Source organism: Micropterus dolomieu, linkage group LG13 (genome assembly GCF_021292245.1).
Source record: "Micropterus dolomieu isolate WLL.071019.BEF.003 ecotype Adirondacks linkage group LG13, ASM2129224v1, whole genome shotgun sequence".
Lineage (NCBI taxonomy): Eukaryota > Metazoa > Chordata > Actinopteri > Centrarchiformes > Centrarchidae > Micropterus > Micropterus dolomieu.
The window spans coordinates 27,831,895-27,844,071 of record NC_060162.1 but is presented as its reverse complement, the minus strand read 5'-3'; the positions used below and the strand labels follow the sequence as shown (position 1 = coordinate 27,844,071).

The following is a 12,177-nucleotide window of genomic DNA, read 5'->3' as shown; positions in this document are numbered from 1 at the left end:
TAGCACAACCTACCGGCAACAGGATTGTTTTACGTTGTGATGAACTACTAACAGGTTGGCCACATCCACTTCAAAATTGTCTAAGAAAAACCTTAACACATTGATGATACTACGTTGTGAAGCTAGCGAGTTTTCTAGCACAAGTTCCTTTAACAGTATTCACTCATAGTGAAAGTGCCACCTACTGGCAACAGGCAGTAAGCTCTGTGTGACAATCATCACGTGATTTACCTAACATTTTCAGTGTGTTTCACAATGGGACTTAAGATGTAATTACAGAATGTTCTTTAGCGCCACATAGGGGACAAAGGAAATTATTATATAAATTTTTATCCTTACGTGGTGATTATGTTGGAGTCTGTGTTGTGCTATAGCTATAGCTTAAGCTATAGCTAAACATTCCAACTGAAACACATGCAGAATTCAACACACATTTAACACTGGAGTCAAATCAGGGGTAATAAAAATACTAGGTTGAGAATTTTGAGAAGAAAAGCTGCACAGCACAACCATCAGAATTTATTCAAGTATGGTTTACAATTTTACCATAACTGAACTGATTAAAAAATGGAATAAACTAAACAAGACTGGAGTAAGCTGGGACTACGATGAAGTCATGGGAGCTAACTATTGACAGTGACTGGTAAGGGCCAGATAGGTGAAGGAAAAATAAAACTACCAACAAAGATTTTATGCAAAGATTCCAATCTCATGAAATTCTGCTGTTGCTTCTGTCGTTTTTAGTGAGCTTGTCATTTGCCCCTTCTCAAACAACATAATTAGGCTACTGTAACAACTGCTGTAGGTGTTCCTTTAAACTACATTGAGTAACGTAGGTCCATTTTAGCTTGGGTAAATGTCTACGCCATTGTCTCATGAATTGATCTCGCATTCCAAAACAAATCCAAAAGCAATTGTTTAATTATGTCATGGTTATGATAGTATTAATCTTGCAAAAATTATCTTAGCATTAGTAAATAAAACCATCAGGGGCTAAAATTGATTTGGCAGTTTGGCGAAAGGGCCCAACCTATGTTGTAATCACTAGCATGGTAACGTTAACGTTAATGGAGTAGTCCAGAACTCTAACGTCAGTCATGTTACACAAGTGGAATTTGGAGTAACAAGACTGCTAGCTAACGTTAATGTGGAGAGCTGTTTTCTCAGAGAACTTGGCCATCTTAAGTCTTATTCTTCTGCCAAGCACAGAAGGGGTGTGACTTTGTCCTGTGACTGTCTTCACAGACCAAGAGCCCCACCCCACTGTAAAAAAAAACAAAAACTCACTGGATCTACAAAAATGACCTATTTTGGATTCAAAATGGCCATTTTTGCCAGAGGAATATAGCGTTTGGATGAGCTTTTATGGAAGCTTTAAAAATATATTCTCTGAGCAAGACAGTGACATGTGAGGACATTTGGTTAAAGGAAAAAACACTGAAACACAGTTATTTCTTAGCAAATTCTTAAAGTGATTTACATGTTGAATGTGAAATGGGCAATTAAAATATTGGTACATTTGCAAAAAAATTAAACATTTGGCCTTAAAAGCAAAACCAAAAAAACAACAACCTAAAATTGAAGAAGAAACTATGACAAAGTCTTATTTGCATCACCTCACTCTGAATAAGCCTACTGCTCATGAGGATCCAAACTATGAGGTAAATTCAAACATTAAATGGTAACTTAGGTATTTTTCAACTTGGACCCCATTTTTCCCACATTCTTGGGTCTATTTGTGCTAATTGGGACAACATATTTTGAAACTGGTCCAGTACTGAGCGAGCACGCTGCAGTCGGCAGCAGGGAGACAGGACTGCAACATAATCCTTTCAGGCAATAACAACCTGTGAAAGTACGTCCACTAAAGTGCTTGTTTTTGCCACTGACGGCCTCAGATTGTTATTACAAGTCTGACAACATTGTGGAAAGGATCCCTACAGAGATAGACTTTTTTAAAGAGTAAGATCCTTTTTGTTTAACCAGAAACAGTCACTATTTCAATCTCGTCAAAGCCACCAGAATCCAAAAAAAATAGTAATCCTTCTCTGGTCTACCACTGCCTTGATCGTTTAGTTTGTGTTATTGTGTGACTTTGGGGTTTTTAACTCTTTAAAACAAAGTCACATAATAACACAAACTAACCGACCGAGGCAGCGGTAGACCAGCAACTCCCATGTTCTGCGAGGTAAAATTACTGTTTTTATCAATGGAGTCTGGTGGCCTGATGAGAGCGATATAGCAACTGTTTCTGGTTAGACGGAGCTTGCGAGGATTACATTACAGCCCTGTCTCGCTGCTGCCGACTGCAGTGCACTTGCTTCATACTGGACCAGTTTCAAAATATGTTGTCCCAATTTCACACAGACACAAACACATGGGAAAATAAGGTCCAGGTTGAAAAATACTGAAGTTACCCTTTAAGCATCAATGAGCACACTTCTACAAGTAAATACCACCATCCCTCCAAAAAGGAGCCAGATTCAAACTCTAAGCATTTTATAAATAAAATGTCAAAAATATAAAGATGCGCCAAAATCACAAAGGCCATCCTCAACATGCTCTGCATTAAGGTTATGGATGACCAACAAGCTTTCATGACCACATGTGTGCACATGTGGAGACGCATGTGTCAAACTACATGTGGTTGATTTTTGCTATCGTTGTGTTTGCATGTGAGGATGCCAGAGGGAGGGAAAACTGTTGGGACTTTGGTCTTTCCATCGGGTGCGCGGCATGAGCGTCAAGGCTTCGTTGGCTGGATGGACAGCAGGCTACCAAATTTGAAGTGCTGAATCACAGGGAACTTCTCCAAGCACTGGAATGGGAGGAGAAAAAGAGAAAGGCAGTCTTTAACTAACATGAGAAAAAAAACAAACCAAAAGCTAGCAGATAAGCAAAAGATAACTAACTTAAAAAAAATAACTTTGTCATATTTGCTTAAACTGTCACTATATCCTGACAGTGCATGAGACCGATAATCTGTCAACAAATCCGGTTCCTCTGGCTCCTCCTACTGCTCCCAATTCCATTTGCAAGAATCCAGAGTCAAAGCAACCAATCAGAGCCAGGAGCAGTCTGCGTTAGAGTTAGATGCCCACTGCTCCTTGTGCATGCTCTCCTTAGTCAAGCTCAATATCTTCAGAAGTTTTGCAAACACAAAGTCTGAGAAATAACCAGCAGCAATGAAGGAACTGCCCGTCCCTCCTTTGAACAACAGCGTATAGTACAAAACACGTCTGAACACGCCCCGGCTCCACATGGAGTTTCGGGCTCTTTATGTTTTACGCCATGGTGCGCGTATTGACGGACGAGTGGCAAAGAGGCAGGATGACAAACAGAGGGGAATAACTTTTCATCCTGCTGTTAGAAGTTGTTGCACTCCCTGTAAAGCCTGTGCTGCACTGCCCTGGGCCGTAATGTGTTTGAGGGGCGTCTTTGAGAAGACGAGACAAAGCAAGAGGGACCAGGGTCTTGGCGATGCTCTTGCCATGAAGAGCAAGCCCTACAACAAGACGAGGTTTCGCAGGGCAACTGACTCCTTCTGCAGCATAACAACTTGTGGGGTTAGTAGGCGTGGCTTAGCAGAGTGATACGCGCAACAGAGAGAGACACGGATGGTTTTGCATTAGCTTAACTTTCTGAAACTGAAAATCTGACAATAATAACAACTCTTTTTTTAGTCTTCATACAGCTACTTGAGTCACTCACTCGGTGTACAACTAAGTGCAAAAACACAAATGCATTTCAGAAATACTGTCCTAAACACTGTAAGTGTGCGCCATCAGGACTCAAAGCATTTGTCACTACAAAAATGTGCACAAGACATAGAAATGTACACTCTTGTGAGAATAAATAAATTTACATTTACATATTTAGCTGACGCTTTTATCCAAAGCGACTTACAATTGCTGTACATGTCAGAGGTTGCACGCCTCTGGAGCAACTAGGGGTTAAGTGTCTTGCTCAGGGACACAATGGTGGATGTCTCCTACTAAACAAAATCCGAAATACTACTAAAATTATGTACATCAATAGAATAATGCCCAACTATTTTATTTATTTAGTTAAATAGAGACAGAGCACATTGATGAACTTTTTTTTGTTGCAAGAATCATTCTATTGTTACAGTATTTTTTGCCACTTTGAACTGTTTATTATTATATGTTACCAGTGCATCCTCAAATATCCCATACATAAGTTGATATAATATTGTGTGATATTTTTATTGCGATTTTTTTTAACCTAATTGTGGTGGGAGGAAGGCGAGATCAATTTCAAAGCAGTAACTCTTGGTTTCTACTTGATGCATTTTCAATTATTTCAGGATTCATTTCAGATGCATTGGTTACCTATAATCATTATGTATTAAGCTGACCAAATATAAATATCTTATCCTTCATCACTTAGGTTTGTCCCTGAAAATAAGGTGTAGAGGTTGTGGCAGCGTGTGGTTGACATGGACTTTCCGTTGTTTGGGGTTTATTGACAGGATATAATACACACTGAGTAAAGCCCAAATGCACACACTTAACCTTGACCTAAACTGTTGCTGTTCACTCTCCCCTCTGGCTTTTCACTATGAACGTGTTCAAAATGGCTGTGGACCAACCCAGAGGAGGCTCTTTGTGCGTACTGACATGGACCCAGTTTTGGGGAGCATGGGTGGGGGTTTCGGGTGTCTGCAGTGGGGGTTGGGAGTCTGTGCTGGGAACACACAGTGGAATTGAACTCGTGCTCTGTCTGTGCAATGACACTATCAGTCATGATCATTATGATCATCTGGGTGGAAATAGGGTGGAATAACGTGCCTCTGAGAACTTTTGTCTAAACAGATAATCAATGAAAATTTGTAAAATCGTGTGCCTGTCAATTAAATCTATGTTAATAGAATAGCGTTATGGCAAAACCCATTGAGGACATGTCTCCTAACTTACTCTACATAGTCATTTGTCTATATCGTTATAATAGTTCCTTAGCACTTGTAGTCCATCAAGTCACACTTCACATACTGCTGACCCTTTTCTACAGAATACTGTAATGTTTAAAACATAAGTATGACGGATGGTACCAGCTCAACTCCTTGCATCTCTACTCGCCTTTTTTGGTTTTCCATCAAATCTGCTACCTGGTAGATTTTTTGGTATCACCTCCGTTGAGTTTCCAAGGCAGCTGAGGCGATGCTAAAAGGTGACGTGAAAACACTACAGACAACTGATCGGTCAGATAGTCACTATTCACTATCATAATTGCGAGCACCAGACAAGGTGTCACGAACAAACCTGCCATTTTAAAGTAGTTTAGTCAGAGCTTGTGTGATAATAGGCCAGCCAAGGCTTTTTTGGGGAAAAAAAGTAAGCGTTTTTGAATGTGTTGCGTTCTTTCCAGACAGTCTGGATTTCATTAATTTCCTTTTAATATGTAAATTAATGTATTGAGAAAACAACTAGCTTGTTTTTTGGCAGCGATAAATCAGAGATGATGCTCACTGTGAAAAATTATTCATCTCAAGCAAATTCAAGTCTGTACAAGTTAACTTTCTTCAGTGCAGTGACATGCACTGAGCCCAATGGATGCCTGAAAAAACAACAGTCGTACATAACTTGTAGTAAATTAACGCTAGTAGGGTCCTTTAAAATGTATAGGTGAGAGCTGAGTGGCCAATGTTTTATAGCATGGACAACACATGCTGTGTTAATCTGTGTAATCCATTCAAGTTAAGCTAACAGGCCAAGTCTTTTGTGTCATCTCACACATTCAGTTTATGTTCCAAATAAGCATCAAGGTCCCAAAATCGCCTTCTCACTTCAACAGAAAATGGTGAATTCTGGTCTTTCTAGGCCTTTTACAACTCTCTGCCTGAAACCCTGTGTGGGGCCAGGAAAAGGGAGAGAGGAATGCAAGTCTGCTGATGGTTGCTCCAGGCTTGGAGGAAGGTCGGGACAGAGGGAGGGGAGGATTTAATGAAGGGAGCAGCGGTGGGGGTAGGGGGGGGGACGCAGACAGCTTGGCCCCTCAGCTCTTTGGGAAGACTCACAGGCTGCTCTGGAAAACACAGGATGTGGGCATGCAGGCGGGGAGAACGGGCTTAGACATTCCCCCCGACCCCACCCCCATCCGCCCACACACACACACACACACACATCCATTCTTTCCATTCCTCTCTTAACCCTTTCCTGCCTCTCTCCTCTACTACCCAAAGAACCAGTCTGTTAGGGCTTCTTGCTCAAAAGGAACCCGTTTTTTTATGCGCATTTTGAAGTATTGCATTACAAATTTTGATAGAAACGGCAACATTCAAAAAAAATCCTTAATTTCGCAATACTGTTTTTAAGCTAGCTTTAAGTGGTTTTTGCCTTTGTCAAAAAAGAGTTAATGCGTTAAATGGAAGATGGAAACACTTTTGCCGAATAAGTTCTGACGTAGTAAACTTGTAACTCACGTCTGATCTGTCGGCGTCTTGCCGGATATTCCCACAACTCGCAGAGACATGGCTGGTAGCAGCTTGTCCGCTTGAAACACATTCCTAAAGATCTCTCTCTAATTTTCTGAGATCCATGGTCCTCAGGTCCATGCGACTGGTTTTGTTTCTGGTTTGGAACCCATACGGCGTCTTTATTACAGCCATGTGTGACGTCATCTGCTGACATAACTACGCTTGCCGTAGCCTGGTTTATTCGCTCCAAACCAGCTGATGGAAACGAGTCAATTTCGCATTCTTTTTAGCGAAATTTCAAAAGTCCGCTTAAAATTTGCTTGACAACTAGATGGAAACATGGCTACAGTTGACTTTCAGAAGTATTTGTATCTTACAAAATCAGGGTGAAGGATTACAAGAAATCCAGTTTACACAGCTATATTTTAGTTTCAAGCTTCTTGACCACGTATTAGCGAACATACTAGTAGGGTTTTTATTTGAAAATGGCAAGACAAAAAATCATAGCACATGCCTCTATCGCCTGGGAACCAGACCAATCTGAGAGCTCATGTTTTATTTGCTCTGGCAGATGTGTCTGGTCCCCCTCCCGTTCAGACAGATTTCCAGCCGACCTGGATCCAGTCGGGCCAATCACAGGCAGCAGGTTAGATACAATGACAGACACAGGAGTACTGTGGAGGCATTTTTGTAAACAACCATGATGGCTGCGCTCCATTGACTCTAATGCAAAAAGAGCCATTTTCTAGCTTTTTTTTGCTGTATTTTTCTAAGATATGGTCAAACGTTGTTCCTGGGGCACTTGTATTACATTTACATTTACTCATTTAGCTGACGCTTTTATCCAAAGCGACTTACAATTGCATGTCAGAGGTCGCACGCCTCTGGAGCAACTAGGGGTTAAGTGTCTTGCTCAGGGACACAATGATGGATGTCTCACAGTGGGAATCGAACCCAGGTCTCCCACACTAAAGGCAAGCATCTTATCTATGCACCATCACCACAGTTACAGTCGCTACACAGAGTAAGTAATAATAAGTCCAGAAAAATGTCGGCTGTGGATTGTTCCTAATGTAATGTTAGTTAGCTAACGCTAGCTAACTTTCTACTTAATGTAACGTAATAAAGCCCTACTGTTCTGCTTTTTAATGATTGTAATAATGAATAAAGGCCCACCCAGCTTTACACGAACAGTGTTGATTCCTTAATATCGTTGTCTTTTGTCTCAATCGTTGGGGGATGCAGTGGTTCACTTGTACTGTGTGATCGGTAGGCTTTAGCTGCTATCTTTGATTTTTTTTTCACGTCTGTTTGAGTCAGTTTGACAGCCTGAATACAACCTTCAAATGTATAATGCAACAGCAAAACTGTCTGCTTCTTTCTGAGATCGCTTGTCAAACAAATTTGACAATATTTCTCTGGAGAGTGCAGTAATAGACAGTGGCAGCGCCGACAGTTTGTTGAACTTAGCAACAGTAACAAAGGCGGGCGGGGCTTAATGAAGGGTCAATTAGTCAGAAACAAAAATGTGGGAAAATAGGGTCCAGGTTGAAAAATACCTTTACTTAACCAAGTCTGTGTCTTGTGTATTCACATTTTTAATTGTTTCAATAAAGATCGATACGCACAGCTGTCTTTCTGCCTCCACAGTGGGTTCACACACAGGAGGGTCTATTCCGAGTACTGTTTAAAAGGTTCAGTGTGTAATATTTCTGAGAATTCATTGACAGAAATGCAATATAAGATCCATAACTATGTTTTCAGTGGTGTGTAAAGACCTTACATAATGAACTGTTATGTTTTTATTACCTTAAAATGAGACATTTATATCTACATAACCGCGGGCACCCCCTGCCATGGACGTCGCAGTATTTTGTCATCATGTTTCTATAATAGCCGACAACAGACAAACAGTGCTACAGAGCGTGTTTCGTCATTGTCATTACCTTCCTGAGACAAACCGCTGATGATTATTATTGGCAATAAAACGGTAACAGCAGCATCGCTCAGATCAGCAGCTAAACTTCTATTGAATACTGCCCTGGTGGAAAACATGTATTTATTTTACTGCTAATAGTGTAACATAACATGACTGTGTGCATATTAAGTGACCAATAATAAATACTTTACAAATTTGTTTGTTTTTTTGGATATTGCTTCTCCACTGTGCACACAAATGTGTTATTTGTCCTTTCACATTAATTTGCCCATTAAAACGATAAACGTTTTAACACAAGCTGAAATTATGGCTGTCAGTACTACTTTCTGTTTGTTGTATTTAAAAAAATTTAAAAAGACATTTTGGTAAGATTTGCAGATTGCTTATCTAATCAATTAAGCAAAGTGAGAGGAGCCTTGATCCTTACCTGACAATGCCTTTGTGATACATGAATGCCTTCATGTATTATGTGGTGTATAATGGACTGTGGTGCAGTGAGGTATATATTTTCCTGTTATCTGTCAGTGGTCATACTTGATGCACTAGATGTGATAGTTTTTGAGATGTTCTTTATTTACTTTGGTATGTTAGTCAAGAAGACCCTCTGTGACACAGGAGTATGAGACATCATGTAGCACTTCATTTCTTGATGTGGCTGTTGTTTATTAATGAACAAATAACAAGAATATTCACAATAAGATATGGTTTTACTGAATAATCAAGTAAATATAATTTCTTAATATATCTATCTAAAGAAGCCTGATTTCTTGACTGGCAGCTCCTGCTATCTCAAAGACGACATCTTTTGTCCTGTCTCAGGCACTGTAGCTATACTACTCACTTGGATTGGGGAGGGGAGGTGCAATTCTTAATCTTCACCACTAGATGTCACTAAGACTTACACACTGAACCTTTAAATATGATATAATATTCATATTAAGACAGTATAATAGGGTTGGGGTTTTGGACTTATTTACGCACTTTAAAAAGATTTATTAAAAGTTTTTTATTTGCAGTCTTATGTGTTGATATTTATATCATAATAGGCTGTATTATAACTTATTAAGAGAAAACCGGTAGTTCTATGTAAAATCAGACATTGAGCACCACCATATAGCCAAAATGGTATGATCCCTCGTTTCATAACGTCTCTGCGAAGATTTGACTCAGAGATTGTCAGTTGAATCAGGCACTGCAGCTGCCTTTATAGAGTATGTACTGTTGCATGCAGTATGCATACAACTGGGAATGCATAATCTGCAGTCAGTAAAGATAGGAGTGGATGGTACAAATACATTCCATTAAATTAATATGATCAGATTATATTTATCAGACTGATAAATTACTGAAGACTTAAGCTGCTCGGTGACAATGAGAGAGAATGAAGCAGTACCTCGGCCTTGTACATTTTGATCAGGCCCTGGTTGACTTTGGACCAGGAAGGAACAGCGCTGATGTTCCACAGCTGGTTGGAGTGTTCAGCAAACGGACCTGTCTTCATCTACAGAAGAGAGAAAGAGTGACAAAGATGAAGTGAGAAAGTACAGGATTTGAGCTTAATGAGGACAACTCTAACCAGTACTGGATTTGACACTATGTTGAATATGTTGGAGGATGACATATAAGCACGCACAATGTATGTTTGTGTGCAGGCTTAAGTCAGAAAATGATGCTTAATAACTAACTATCTATGGTTAATTTATTTATTAATTTAGTATAGAAATCATACTGGCTCAAAATTGGTTTTAGAAAGTTTATTCAGTGATGAAGCCTTGGTCAGTTTGGAATCCATTGTCACTTGATTCAGAGTTGAGTCAGCGACAATGGATTCCATTGATGACCTATTTTCATGGCAGAAAAGCCATATTTTGGCAAATGTTTTGAGTTTTTGGAACACAGCAAGATCATTCATGGACGGTGGAGAAGTACACTGAAAATGGGTCACCAGTGGAATCTGTAAATAACAGAATTCAAGCTGACTGAAGCGGTTATTTTCAACAAACAAACATTACAAATTTTTCATATCTCATCTTTGAAGTCAGATTTCTATAAAAGTGAGAAATGCAGTATGGGTTATAGTGAAGACAGTGTTCCGTTAATATGTCCTGTACAGAAACAGATCCTTCTGTCCATAAAGGAAGAACTTGAGCAAATAGCAGACAGGAATCCAAAGAGAACTGCTGTTTGATTTATCCCACAGACCAGAGTAAGACTTGACAATTTTAAAATTATGTGCAAATGATTAACGGACAACGTTAGCAACTGGTTAGCGTTAGCCGGCGAGCTTGTTGTTGACTGTGTTTTCACCCAACAAACAGATTCCTGGGCTGAGGGGCTCCAGCACATAAAACTTTATTGTTGTTTTGTATCCTTACGTGGAGATTATGTTGGAGTCTGATGTGCTGGGAACCGGTTATTTTGTGGTGTTAGTGGACTGCATTACGTTAGCTGCGATGTAGTTGCTGTAGTCAGAGAGAGGCTCAGGAGTGCGCACAAGGCAACACCCTGACCCGGTGCCTTCACATTAATAGCAGAATAGTGGCTGTTCCAAGCAACAGAGAAAACAGGCTTATGGTTCATTTCTAAGTAAGGCTACAGCCCATTGACAAAAAAAAAGTGATTTATTAATAAGTAATTTAATTGAAAAACTACATATAGCCCCTTTGAGTCAGTCAGAAAATTCCAACGATTCTCTCCATTTACTGAAATACACATCTGCTTTAATGTAGTAGATGCATACAGATTTTTAGAATTAAATTTTCTTCTGTGGTCCTCGTCATTGAATGCTGGAGCAAGCAACGCTGGAGAACTAGCAAGAGACAGACTTTTACATCTTTTAAGTATCCAACCGATGAAATCCCACCCCCTCCCTTCAAAGCCACTTCCCAAAAACACATGTTCAGGGGCAGTGAGCGCACAGGCACACAGGTAGGCAGCTATTCAGCGCTGTGCTGACAACAGTCCTCCGACAGCCACAGATCCCAGATGTTGTTTTCATTTTTGTGTTCGATTTATTGATTGAGAATTTCAACATATAGGGAAGAGCGGGGTGAGTTGAGCCAGTTTTTACTTGAGGTGTCTTTAAAGTGAGGACATGACAGAAATGTCTCCAGCTAAAATATGTATCTATATTTTAAGATGTGGTGCATCCCTGGGAATAATCAATTTGGATCTCAAATTAACTGTTTTCAAAATATGGCTTTCCGAACAAAAGTGGACTCTTGGCTCAACTTGCCCCATATGAGGGTTAAGTTTAGCCACATGGGTGTCGGGGATATCAATGTCATTTCATCGTGCAAACTCAAACGCCAGGTCCCAACATTTAATTGCACTTAGATAATGAATACATTGCAGATGTCTTCTAGTTGTTTCATATCAATGTATCGCTTTAAAGTCATCCTGTTGATCTTCATGTCCCGTGCCACTTAACGTATGGACTTCTCATTTTGTACCCTATCTGTCTTCCATTTATAGCATGAGTTTATTGTTTTGATCGTGGTGATATATTTTAGTAGCACCGCAATCCAGAAACTTAGATAATTCAGTTTGTTTGAGGAGAGAAAATGCTTCCAAATAACTGCTAATGTTGCTCTGTGTCTGCTGGATGTCTAGATATAACAGAGTTGGGTATCCTTTAAAATTTTACGATACCAGTACCAAAACCAGTACCCTTAAACTGATACCAATAGAGTTGTTCATTCGATACCATACGTAAAATGCCACCTGCTGAAGCCATAGTAGTTGATTGGTTTTATTATTTTTTATTGTTGTTACATACAAACAAGGTGATCTATTTTTAATA

General features: G+C 39.7%; 1 protein-coding gene across 1 annotated transcript in view; it reads right to left on the bottom strand.

The window, feature by feature from the left end:
- Positions 1-481: 481 nt before the first annotated feature.
- The window catches only part of ptpa (protein phosphatase 2 phosphatase activator), a 40,904-nt gene continuing 29,208 nt past the window's right edge, over positions 482-12,177 (bottom strand). Inside the window, exons 9-10 of the mRNA XM_046066299.1 lie at positions 9,769-9,876; positions 482-2,818 (exon numbers count right to left, since the gene is read on the bottom strand). Of these exons, the coding sequence (XP_045922255.1) occupies positions 2,744-2,818; positions 9,769-9,876 (183 nt within the window). The 3' untranslated portion in view covers positions 482-2,743. The remainder of the gene's footprint in view (positions 2,819-9,768; positions 9,877-12,177) is intronic.